This window comes from Loxodonta africana, chromosome 9 (genome assembly GCF_030014295.1).
Source record: "Loxodonta africana isolate mLoxAfr1 chromosome 9, mLoxAfr1.hap2, whole genome shotgun sequence".
Taxonomy (NCBI): domain Eukaryota; kingdom Metazoa; phylum Chordata; class Mammalia; order Proboscidea; family Elephantidae; genus Loxodonta; species Loxodonta africana.
In genome coordinates, this window is record NC_087350.1 from 45,287,248 (window position 1) to 45,299,600 (window position 12,353).

At 47.2% G+C, this 12,353-nt stretch overlaps 1 protein-coding gene across 1 annotated transcript in view; it reads right to left on the reverse strand.

Moving 5' to 3' along the window:
• The window catches only part of HMCN2 (hemicentin 2), a 160,315-nt gene extending 148,462 nt beyond the window's left edge, over positions 1-11,853 (reverse strand). Inside the window, exon 1 of the mRNA XM_064291328.1 lies at positions 11,604-11,853. Within this exon, the coding sequence (XP_064147398.1) occupies positions 11,604-11,853 (250 nt within the window). The remainder of the gene's footprint in view (positions 1-11,603) is intronic.
• Positions 11,854-12,353: the final 500 nt, after the last annotated feature.

Sequence of the window (12,353 nt, forward strand, 5' to 3'; positions counted from 1 at the left end):
ACAAAGTTCAGACTGGACTATAAGGCATAAAATGATACTTGTGAAGAGTGCGCTTCTTAGTTCAAGTAGATACACAAGACTAAATGGGCAGCTCCTGTCTGGAGGCAGGATGAGAAGGCAGAAAGGGATAGAAGCTGGTTGAATGGACATGGGAAATCTGGTGTGGAAAGAAGGAGCATGCTGTCACAACATAGGGATAGCAACTAGGGTCACATAACAATGTGTGTATAAATTTTTGTACGAGAAACTAACTTGAGTTGTAAACTTTCACCTAAAGTACAATTTAAAAAAATAAAATTATATTACAAAAAAAAAAAAATCTTTGTAGCCATAGCTTTTAGGCACTAGTTCAGTTGTTTCCTGGGGATAACTTCCCATAAATAGAATGACTGGATGGATGGTCAAGGGCACTTGTAAAGATGCAAATTCAGTAATCTCATAGCAGTCTTTTCATCCCAGACACTCCTGCCTCCCATCCATCCTGCTTGCCAGTGCCAGAGAAGGTACCTTGATCACGACTTTGCTCACATTCCCCCAGCTTGAGGATCAACTGTGACAGTTCACTGCCTGCAAACCCAGCGAAGCCTCTGCAGTTCCAGTGCTGAAATCTGGTCAGCCCTGTCTCCTCTGTCAAGACCTATCAGCAATGCCCACCTACCTGGCCCTGTCTCCTCCACCAAGACCTATCAGCAATGCCCACCTACCTGGGCCGTTCCCCATGCTGGGCCAGAGCTAGACTGACCACGTTCTCCCCCAATTGCAGCCACATGAGAAAAATGAAGTGGGTTTTCATAAATAAAACATTCTGATTGGGAGGGCTGCCCTTTGTTCTATGGTGCATAAGCTTCCTACTTGAGGGGTTAGAAATTGCTCTTTCCCTCATGGGAGGACAACAATAGCAAAAGGAGTTGATTTTGTTCATGGATCTACTTGGCAAGACAAAACGTTGGCCACCTATGTCAGTTCCCTCTGGTTTTAGTTTGATTTTTTTTTTTTTTAATAGTTTTACTGAATTGAAAAACTTGAAGTCTGGGTGGCCAGCCTTGTGGCTGAGATGTGGGGAGTTTGGCGAACCCACCACCTAAGGTCTGCTTTCTATCACCATCACAGTTGTGGAAGATTCCGCACCCTGGGAGAGAGGCAAGTTCTTCTAGGAAACCATCCAATCCTGACTCCCCCACATACTCAACAAGGCCCAGGCTTCCCCAAACAGTGACCTCCTCATGTGACTTCCTCATGCCCCAAGTCCTCAGTCAGGACATCCCAGTGCCAGGAACTATACGGCTAAAGCAGGGCCTGGGAAATTTCAGGAGCCAGGAGGGATCCCAGAGGCTGGGGAGCCTTTGAAAGAATTAAGGTTGGCCTTTGTTCATTTCCTACTGCTGCTCTAACAAATTCACTACAAACTTAGTGGTTTTAAAACAACACACATCTATTTATCTCAAATTCTAAAAGCAAGGTGTCAGCAGGGCTGCGTTCCTCCTAAACGCTCTAAACCATAAAGGCTCTAAAAAAAAAAAACCATAAAGGCTCTAGGGAAGAATAATTTCCTTGTCTTTCCCAGTTTCTAGAGGCTGCCTACATTTCTTGGCTCGTGGCCCCTCCCTCCATCTTCAAAGCCAGCAGCATAGCATGTCCTCTCCCTCTCTCTCTCTGTCCCATGAGTCCCTCACCATCTCCCTCCTTCACCCTGTGCAGGCAGAGCTGGATCTGGATTAAAAAGCTCAGACCACCTTACATCTTAAGGTGCTGCCCCTTCCTAGAGAAGGGCATGATGATGCGGGGAGGATGCTGGTGGTGGAAACAACAGCTTCTATGCACTGATCACTTATTTTACAGGCTTCAGCTTACCAAATCCTTCTAACATCTCCTGAAGTCCATTCTATTAACATTTCCTTGGTACAACTGAGGACGTCAAGACTTAGAGAAGTTAAGCCCCCTGGTGAAGCTCACACGTCTACTAAGTGGTAGTTAATGCCCAAACCCACATCTGTTTCGCTCCAATGCCCATGCACTTCAACACTTGCTACACTACCTTCAAAGACAATGATGGTGATAATGATGATGATGATAGCTATCACTGATTTACCACTTATTAAGCACTAGCTTTTGTTCTATGCACTTGGCGTACCTTCACACTTAAAGATTTTCCAGCAACCTATGTAGTCTACTATTTATTATCTCCATTTTACAAATGAGAAAATTGAGGCCCAGGGATGTAAAGTGACATATCCAAGGACTCACAACTAGGAATAAGCAGAGATGAGATTCAGATGTGGGTCAGTCTGACCCCAGATCCAAGCTCTCAACCAGGCATGAAGCTGCAGATACTCCCAGCTCCTTCTCCAGTGTCTCATTCCTGCTCCTGAGGAGGAAGGGACAGGTTCGTGACTAGAGGTGGGCATTTGCCAAACAGCTGGGCAGTTCTGGCGTGCAGTCCCTCCAAGCAGGGACTGCTGGTCTCAGCAATGATTAAACCCATGACCTTGGCTCATGCCCCATGCATATGAGCCCCAGAAGCCTGGCCTGAAACCATCTTTCTATAGGCACGTTTTTTCCACTTCTCAAGAAGAAGGTGGACCTGACCTGGAGGACTCCTAGGACATGTGAGGAGCACGCAAGGGCAGATGGCCCAGGTAATGCTCCAGCTGTTGGACAACCCTCACCCAAGCTCTTGGGCCCCAGAGTGGGAAGTCAGGCACTCATTGTGCTAGTGCAGACAGTCAAGGCTACAGCCAGGCTGTCGGAGTCCAGTGCTCAGAAAGACCTCATGTTGAGAGCTCATCTTGAGGCCTGTCCTCACCCCTTCTCCTCACCCGAAAGCAGGGCTTAAATCCTGAGGCCAACCCTGGATACCCACCCCCCGCTCCTCCAACTGCACAGGGACCCAGGCAGGGTGTGTGTAGTTCAGAGAGTCTCAGGTCCACACTCGGCCATCATCATGGGCACACTGTCTCCCCTCTCTGGGCCTCCATTCTCCCATCTCAAAAAGGCAGGAGCTAGAGAAAATGACCTCTAGCCTTCTAGAATTGCAACGGTTCCTGAGCCCAAGTCTAGGCAAACATGATTCCCTTGAAGACACCTCCAAAGGACAGACATGGTGGGACAGGAAACAACTGGGCAAGCAGCTCTGCCCAAAGGAGCTAAACTGACCCCAGAGCCCGAGTCTGCTCTGAGCCTCCTCAAGAAAGCCAGCTAGGCCTTTCCATGAACAGCTCATGGATTCTGAACCCGGCATGCCCTAGGTGTCCTCATCGGCTAAACCCTACCCCACCCCCACCCTGCCCACCACTCCTTCCCCCCCCCAACTCCCACCTCTGTCTTCAGAGAAGATATTGACATCCACATTTCTTCCAACCTCAGAGCCACTGTTTATGCTGTTCCCTCTGCCTGGAGCACTCTTCCCAGTCCTTTACTGACCCTCCCCCATTCCCCCCACCCACAACTGTGATTAAATAGCTGTGAACTTGGCTTTTGACTGTGGGCCTGCCTGGCTGGACTGAAGGTGCCATAGCAAGCTGGCTCACCGGGTCTCTGGGGCCTGGCACTGTGCCAGGCCCACAGAAAGCCCTCAAGAACTGCCTACTGAATTAATGAATAATGGGTCTGCTGGGGATCCCAGGAGCCAGACCAACACATGTAAAATTTGCCTAATGCGCCAGCCCACCCCAGACCCTCCTACTTCCTTATCCTGCTTGTCCTCCTCTGCAAGTTGCCCCTATCCTGTCTCTCTCTCCTCGCACCCTCCCTGCACAGATTGCCACCTAGCATTATCTGACCCAGCCATGCAGCTCCCACAGGCTGGTGGCCTCAAAATGACAGGGCCATACCTAATCCAGCTGATACTTCACTGGCGCTGAGACCGCCCAGCCTCCAAGCAGAGAAAAGCTTACAGTGAGCCTGGCCACCCAGAGGCTGCAGTGGGAGAAACCCTAGAAGCAGCCTGAATTCAACAAAGATCAAACATATGCAAATTAAAACAGGATGCCATTCCTCACCTATCAAATTAGCAAAAATTGACAAAAAGTCATGTTCCAGATGCTGGCAAGGGTGTGGGAAAAACACAGTCTCATACTCCGCCAGTAGAAGGACAAAATGGTACAGCATTTTTAGAGAGCAGGTTGGTGGGATCTATCAAAATTGAAAATGTTCATACACTTTAAAAAGCAATTCCATTTCTGGGAATCTCTCCTAGAGATAAATTTGCAAATGCATGTGTGTGTGTGTTTATTGTAAAGAAATTAACCCACCTACTTTTCACAATTGTAGGATGATTGGATAAATTAAGATAATCCCTCCTATAGCATCTTATGTAGTCATTAAAAACAATGGGGTAGATCTAGTATATTTCCTGACATAGGAAGATATACATGATATATTATGTGGGGAAAAAGCAAAACAGTATGTCTACTATAATCCCATTACCCCTATTAAAAAAAAAATAGGTGTGTATATGAATGAACAAATCAATTTTAGAGGAAGTACAGCCAGAATGTCCCTTAGAAGCAAGGATGGCGAGACTTGGTCTTGCTTACTTTGGACACATTGTCAGGAAAGGACCGATCGCTAGAAAGGACACCATGTTTGGTAAAGCAGAGGGTCAGTGAAAACAAGGGAAACCCTCAACGAGATGGATTAACCCAACGGCTGCAACAACAGGCTCAAACATATCAACAATCTGAGGACGGTGCAAGACCAGGCAACACTTCATTCTATGGTATGTAATAAGGTTGCCATGAGTCGGAATTGTGGTGTTGGTGAAGAATATTGACTATACCATGGACTGCCAAAAGAATGAATAAATCTGTCTCAGAAGAAGTACAACCAGAATGCTCCCTAGAAGCAAGGGTGATGAGACTGCATCTTACATACTTTGGACATGTTTTCAGAAGGGATCAGTCCCTGGGGAAGGACATCATGCTTGGTAAAGTACAGGGTCAGAGGAAAAGAGGAAGACACTCAACGATATGGATTGACACAGTGGCTGCAACAAGGGACTCAAACATAACAACAATTGTAAGGATGGCGCAGGACAGGGCAGTGTCTCGTTCTGTTGTACATAGGGTCGCTATGAGTTGGAACCAACTGGACAGCACCTAACAACAACAACATGAGTCGGAGCCAACTCAACAGCAACTAACAACACGTATACAAGTGAATGTGCACACACACATACACACACAAGTCTGGAAGGCCTTTAAATTATTAACAGTGTTTGCATCTCTTGAGAGTAGTATTATTAGAATATTTTACAAGCATGTATTAATGTTGCAATTTTTGAAGGAAAGGGGTTATTAACTGAAAGAACTAAGTCTTGATGTCAAAACTTGACAAAGCCCCCCAAAATATGTGTTGAAATTCTAAGCCCTGTACCTATAAATATAACCCTTTTTGAAAATGTGGGTTTTGGTATGTTAATTAGGTCATATCTGAGTAGGTTAATCATTTCTGAGCAAACGGAACAGAACAGACGCAGCGACAGGCACAGGGGGAGACATTATATGAACACAGACACACATGGCAGATGCACTTATAAGCCAGGAACTCCAAGAATCTCTGGCTACTAGAAGCTGAGAGAGACAAAGAAGGACACTCTCCACCCCCAGAACTGTGTTTTGAATTCAGACTTCTAGCCCACTGAACTGTGAGAAAATAAATTCTTCTACAAAAAAAAAAACAAAAAAACTTGACAAAGCACAAAGAAAGACCATCCCTTAAAAAAAAATCATAATTATCGAAGTGATATGCAAAAATCCTAAACAAAATACTGGCAAATAGAATCCAGCTGTACATTAAAAGAATAATACACCATGACCAACCAGGGCTGAAGCAAGCAATGCGGAGATAGTTAAAAATTAAGAAAACACATCAGTACAGGAATAGTACAGGCAACCGGAAAAAGATTATACAAACATCTCAGCCGAAGCCAGAAAGTCACTTGCTAAAATTCAGCACCCATACGGATATTTTCTTTCTTTCTTTTTTCTTGGGGGGGGGGCCTTAATAAATTAAAGGTATTCATACTCCACCTGATAAATAAAATCTCAAACTAAAAGCCAAGGTCATACAATGGCATAAAATCAGAAGCAAAACCAGAATGACAGCTGCCACCACCATTATTTAATGCTGTTTTGAAAGTTTAGCTGATCAATAATACAGGATATTTAAAACAAGCAAAATAACTGATTACAAAAAGGAGACGATACTAAAATTTGGATAGGCTACACTGTCACCCAGAAAACTCAAAAAGATTCTACCAAAAAATTAAAACTGGTTAAAAATTTTTTTTCAATAAAAAAAAGTTAGAAGCAAAATAAATATATGAAAATGAATTGCCTCCCAACATACCAGCAATACTCACTTGCAAAAAAATGTAATGGAAAAAAAAATCCAGGTCAAAATAGCAACAGAAAACAAAATATTTAGAAATGATCTCAAATAGAAATGGGTGGAAACTATAGAAATAAAACCATAAATCTTTACTAAAGGAAACAAATACATGAACACAAAAGGGGCCACGCCATGCTCCTGGATGGAAACAAGTGAATTTTTTTTAAATGATGGTTCTTCCCAAAATCAAGATTTAACACAATTCCAAGCAAAATCACAGCAGGAAAAGTTTTTTTTTTTTTCTTTTGGAAATTGACTAAGTTTTTCTTTATTTCATCTGAAAGAATAAATGTTCCAGAATATTCAAGGTCCACCTATGAGCAGCTGATATTTGACAAAGGACCAAAGCCCATTAAATGGGGAAAAGACAGCCTCTTTAACAAATGGTGTTGGCATAGCTGGATATTCATCTGCAAAAAAATGAAACAAGACCCATACCTCACACCATGTACAAAAGCTAACTCAAAATGGGTCAAAGACCTAAATACCAAAGCCAAAACCAAACCCAGTGCCGTCGAGTCGATTGCGACTCATAGCGACCCTATAGGACAGAGAAGAACTGCCCCATAGAGTTTCCAAGGAGCACCTGGCGAATTCGAACCGCCAACCCTTTGGTTAGCAGCCATAGCACTTAACCTCTACACCACCAGGGTTTCCAAAGACCTAAACAGAAAATCTAAAATGATAAAGATCATGGAAGAAAAAAATAGGGACAACACTAGGAGCACTAGGCATAAACTGAATACGAACCATAACTAACAATGCACAAATGCCAGAAAAGAAACTAGATAACTGGGAGCTCCTAAAAATCAAACACTTATGCTCATCAAAATACTTCACCAAAAGAGTAAAAAGAGGACCTACAGACTGGGAAAAAATTTTTGGTTACAACATATCCGATAAGGGTCTAATCTTTAAAGTCTACAAGATATTGCAACACCTCAACAACAAAAAGACAAACAAGCCAATTAAAAAATTGGCAAAGGATATAACAGACATGTCACCAAAGAAGACATTCAGGTGGCTAACAGATACATGAGGAAATGCTCACGATCATTAGCCATTAGAGAAATGCAAATCAAAACTATAAGGAGACACCATCTCACCCCAACAAGGCTGACACTAATCCAAAAAACACAAAATAATAAATGTTGGAGAGGTTGTGGAGAGATTGGAACCTTTACCCACTGCTGGTGGGAATGTAAAATGGTACAACCACTTTGGAATTCAATTTGGCGCTTCCTTAAAAAGCTAGAAATAGAAGTTCCATATGATCCAGCAAATTCCAATCCTTAGAATATATCCCAGAGAAACACAAGCTGTCACACAAATAGATATATGCACACCCATGTTCACTGCAGCACTGTTCACAATAGCAAAAAGATGGAAACAACCTAAATGCCCATCAATGAATGAATGGATAAACAAATTATGTTACATACACACAATGGAATACTATGCAACAATAAAGAACAATGATGAATCCAAGAAACATCTCACAACATGGATGAATCTGAAGGGCATTATGCTGAGTGAAATTAGTCAGTTGCAAAAGGACAAATATTGTATGAGACCACTATTATAAGAACTCAAGAAAAGGTTTAAACACAGAAGAAAACATTCTTTGCTGGTTATGAGGGTGGGGAGGGAGGGAGAGGAGAATTCACTAACTACATGGTAGACAAGAATCTTCTTAGGTGAAGGGAAGGACAATGCACAATACAGGGGAAGTGAGCACAACCAGACTAAAGCAAAAGCTAAGAAGTTTCCTGAACACAACCAAACACTTTGAGGGACAGAATAGCTGGGGCCGGAGTCTGGGGACCATGGTTTTAGTGGGCATCTAGGTCAACTGGCATAACAAAGTTTATTAAGAGAATGTCCTGTATCCCACTTTGGTGAGTGGCATCTGGGGTCTTAAAAGCTTGCGAGCACCCATCTAAGATGCATCATTTGGTCCCAACCCACTTGGAGCAAAGGAGAATGAAGAACACCAAAGACACAAGGAAAATATTAGCCCGAGAGACAAAAGGGCCACATAAACCAGAGATTCCATCAGCCTGAGACCAGGGGAACTAGATGGTGCCTGGCTAGCATCAATGACCACCCTGGCAGGGAACACAACAGAGAGTCCCTGATGGAGTAGGAGAAAAGTGTGGAGCAGAACTCAAATTCACGTAAAAAGACCACACTTAATGGTCTAACTGAGACTGGAGGAACCCCCTAAGCCGTGGCCCCTGGACACTCTGTTAACCCAGAGCTAAAACCATTCCCCAAACCCACTCTTCACACAAAGAACAGACTGGACCATAAGACATAAAATGATACCCATGAAGACTGCTTCTTAGTTCAAGTGGATACACAAGACCAAATGGGGGGCTTAACCATTTCTGCCATCAAAATGACATAGTTTGCCAAATTGTAACTTCTCTACTCTGGGAACGTAATCATATCATTAAAAAAAAAAAATTTTTTTTTTTTAAATTTCCAAAGTACCAGTTACACGGTTTATTTCCAAGTGTATGCAGCCCAGAACCACCATATTTGCCCTGCACTCCCCACGCCAGGCTGGTTCCAACCCACCTCTTGGGACTTAAGATAGGCTTTCTTTTTAAAAAGCTCTCAGTATGTAGCCCTGGGGACCTGAAGCCTCTATTTCTCAAGTGCCTCTTCCACCAAAGAGAATTTCCTTTGCTGATTCAAAAGGCGCAAGTAAACCTAAACCACACCTCCAATGGCTGCTCGGAAATCTTCAGTGGCTGCTCACAACCCATAGAAGGAAATCTAAATCCTGCAAACTCAGCCTGGCAGGCATGGCCGGACCCCATTTCTCCCCTCCCCACGTTTCTCATTTCACTCCTCCTACACCCTGCCTTCCCCACACACCTGTCCCTCCGTGTCAACCATCCAGACCATCCTCTAGAAGACCCAGCAAGCCAGGCGTAGGGAGCTCTCCATCCTCACCGTATCCCCAGCACCTAGTATGAGCCAGCACACAGAACCCAACAAACACTTATTTACTTACCCAATGCTTCTTGCTCAGGTAGTCTTTTATTAGTTCCCTTCCTTGCTGACTGATGGCCAGGAGCTGTACCTGAGATAGCACGTGACACTTTCTACTCTCCGCCTAGCCTGTTGCCAACACACTTGCCAACTGCTTGACACAAACCTTGCCCCATTCACACTGCAAGCCTCACAGGGCTCTGCACACAACAGGTGCTCAATAAGCACTGAAGTCCCTTCCACATCTGGACCTGGGTGTTTGGAGGGAGGTAGTTTGGGGAATGGGCTAAGTGGGGTTGGGCTTTTGTTTCTAAGAGGATGGAATGACAGGATGAACCCGGAGAAGCTTGGAGAGTTTCACACTAGCTCGGGCCCCAGAGAGAAGGGAGAGGTTGGGAGATGGAAGGAGGGCTTCGTGAAGCTGGTGGTCAGAGGTGGGTGCAGTAGGGAGAGCCCTCAGGAGCCCTGGTCTGGGCCTCGGGACACCACGTCTGGCTCTCAAAGGCTGTTATCCTGCCCTGCAACTGAAGCCAGGTATTTTAGAGACAAATATGGGTTATGAATCGGAATTGAAGTCACCCTGGTAGGTCGTCTTTGGTAAGTCCCGTCAGTGTCCTGAGCCGCAGCTTCCCCATCTGTAAGACAGGGGTGAACTAGGTATGATCTCTTAACTCCCTCAACGTAATAATGTCTTTGGAAGCCCAAGGACAATCCAGAAACAAGGTGAGAGAGTTAGGGGTACTGAGGGTGGTCTGTGTCTGCTGAAGCCCTAGGACACTCCACACACTTAACCTTCCCCACCTCCTTCAGCCGTGCTGTTCCCTGACCCCCAGGTCAGGACTGTCCTTTTGATGTTCCTAGAAACCTTTTTCCACATCCCTGGCTTCTGGGTTTGCAGAGCCCTGAAGAGTCCGGAACATCTGGAAGCAGGGGGCCTCAAAGCCCCCAGACAACAAACACAGCCTGAAGACTGCATGGAACCACGCCTTGCCCACTGTTGCCTATTTTTCAAATACCTGCAATGATGTTGTGATTAATAAATGCAAATCCTCCTAAAAGGGCGAACTAACTCCTACAGCCTTTGGTCATTGTGTACTTTCTCGGCAGCGGAACACCCTGCAGTACAATTTTGCAGGAGATCTGTGAAATTTATGTATGTATGAATGTACGTATGTATGTATGGCTTTATAAAGCTATCCTGGATGGAGGGGAGGATAGATGGAGAGATATCTGATAAAGCAAACAGAGCAAAATAGTAATCATAGAATCTAGGCGGTTACCGATGTTCGATTTTCTTTCAAAACTTCTGTAAATTTGAAAATTTTCATGATAAAATGTTGGAGTGTGGGGAAGGTCCTTCTACTCTAGAAGGTTGGGAGCCTCAGACACACTCTGCAGCGTTCTCCCTGAAACCCCCACAGTGGGGTCTCCCAGGGACCTCTTTCAGGGGTGGACCCCTAACACAGCGCTGAAAGAAGGTGGATCCTGGGGAAGGGGAAGTGACGCCCCGCAGGGTAGACAAGGTGTGGGGTGGGGTGGCAATGGGAACAGGGCGGGAAAAGGCGAGGGTATACCTTGGCAGGTGAGGGGTGCTGCTGTTTTCCCAGGGAGAACAGGCGAGGGGGCAAGACAGGGCAAGGATGAGTTTGCTCCTTCCCTGCATTCCACAGTGGAGCCCATGTCCCGCCATTGGGCTTTTCTGGCCTTCAAAGCCCAGGCTGGGAGCGAATTCTAAGTATTAACGAAAGTAAAAACAAGAATCCTGCAAACGCTCATCCCATGCTAGGCCCTTGATGCGAATACCTCCTTTCAACTGCTCTAGAAGTTTCTCACCCGCATTTCATAAATTGGGGAAGTGAGGTTCAGGAAGGTGAACTCCCTTGCCGAAGTCACACGGCCAGGAAGTGGCTGCGCAGGATTTGGACAAGTGACGCCCCTCTCCCCTTACCCCAACTCTCCACCAAACGCCCGAGAGCGAGAGCCCGGGAGGCGCCAGAGAGGAGGGCGAGCAGGTTCCCGGGGAGGGAAGGGTGGCTGCAAGGCCTGCCCCGAGGGCCCGGGGTCCAAGCAGGATGAATGTGCTTGAGAAGGTGGCGGCTGGCCGCCGTGCAGTCTGTGGGCGTCCAGATACGCCCGGGGTGCAGTCGCGGGGGGGCGGGCAGGTAAGCGCACAGCGACCGGGCGCCCGGCGGGGGCCACGGGGACGCTACCTGGGTCGTGGAAGGGCACCAGCACGTAGTTGGTGATAGCGTGGCTGCCGCTGCTCAGACTGCGCTCCAGAATGCGCGAGGCGCCGTCTATCACCTGCATCAGGTCGTCCCACATGGAGCCAGTGACGTCGAAGACGAAGGCCAGGGAGGCGTCCCCCTTGGTAGGGGTCAGCGCGCTCTCCGGCGCTCCAGCCACGGCCGCTGCAGCCCAGAGGGCCATCAGCAGCCGCAGGAGCAGCGCCGCGGGCATCGTGCTGGGCGCGGCCGACTGCTGCGGGTGGAGGCACGCGGGTCGCTTGGAGCGCGGCGCGGTCGCCCGAGCGCACCAGCGGGAGCCCGACGCGCTGCTGCAGCGCGGCGCCTCGCTCCTGTCAGGCAACAGCCGGTGCGCGCGGGACCGGGGCTCGCGGCGGGGTCCCCCTACTGGGAGCCGGAGGCGGGTCCTAGAGCCCATTCCGTTCTGGGTCACGGGCCCGCCTCCTCCCCTCCCCCCCACCGTGACTCAAACTTTCCCGGCCCCGCTGCTCTCCAGTCCAGACCTGAGGTTAGGGGAGGACGCGGGGCGGCTAGCCGAAGGGAGTTGGGGCCGCGGCCAAGGCGACGAGGGATGAGGATGCACGGGACAGAGCAGACACCTGCGCCGCCCACCAATGGCGCGCTCCGGGCTCAACTTGCTGCAGGAGCGAGAGGAGGGGGCGATGCGAGGCCTTTCCCCTCTACCCCCAAGTTAGCCGAAGTGGGCCCTGGCTT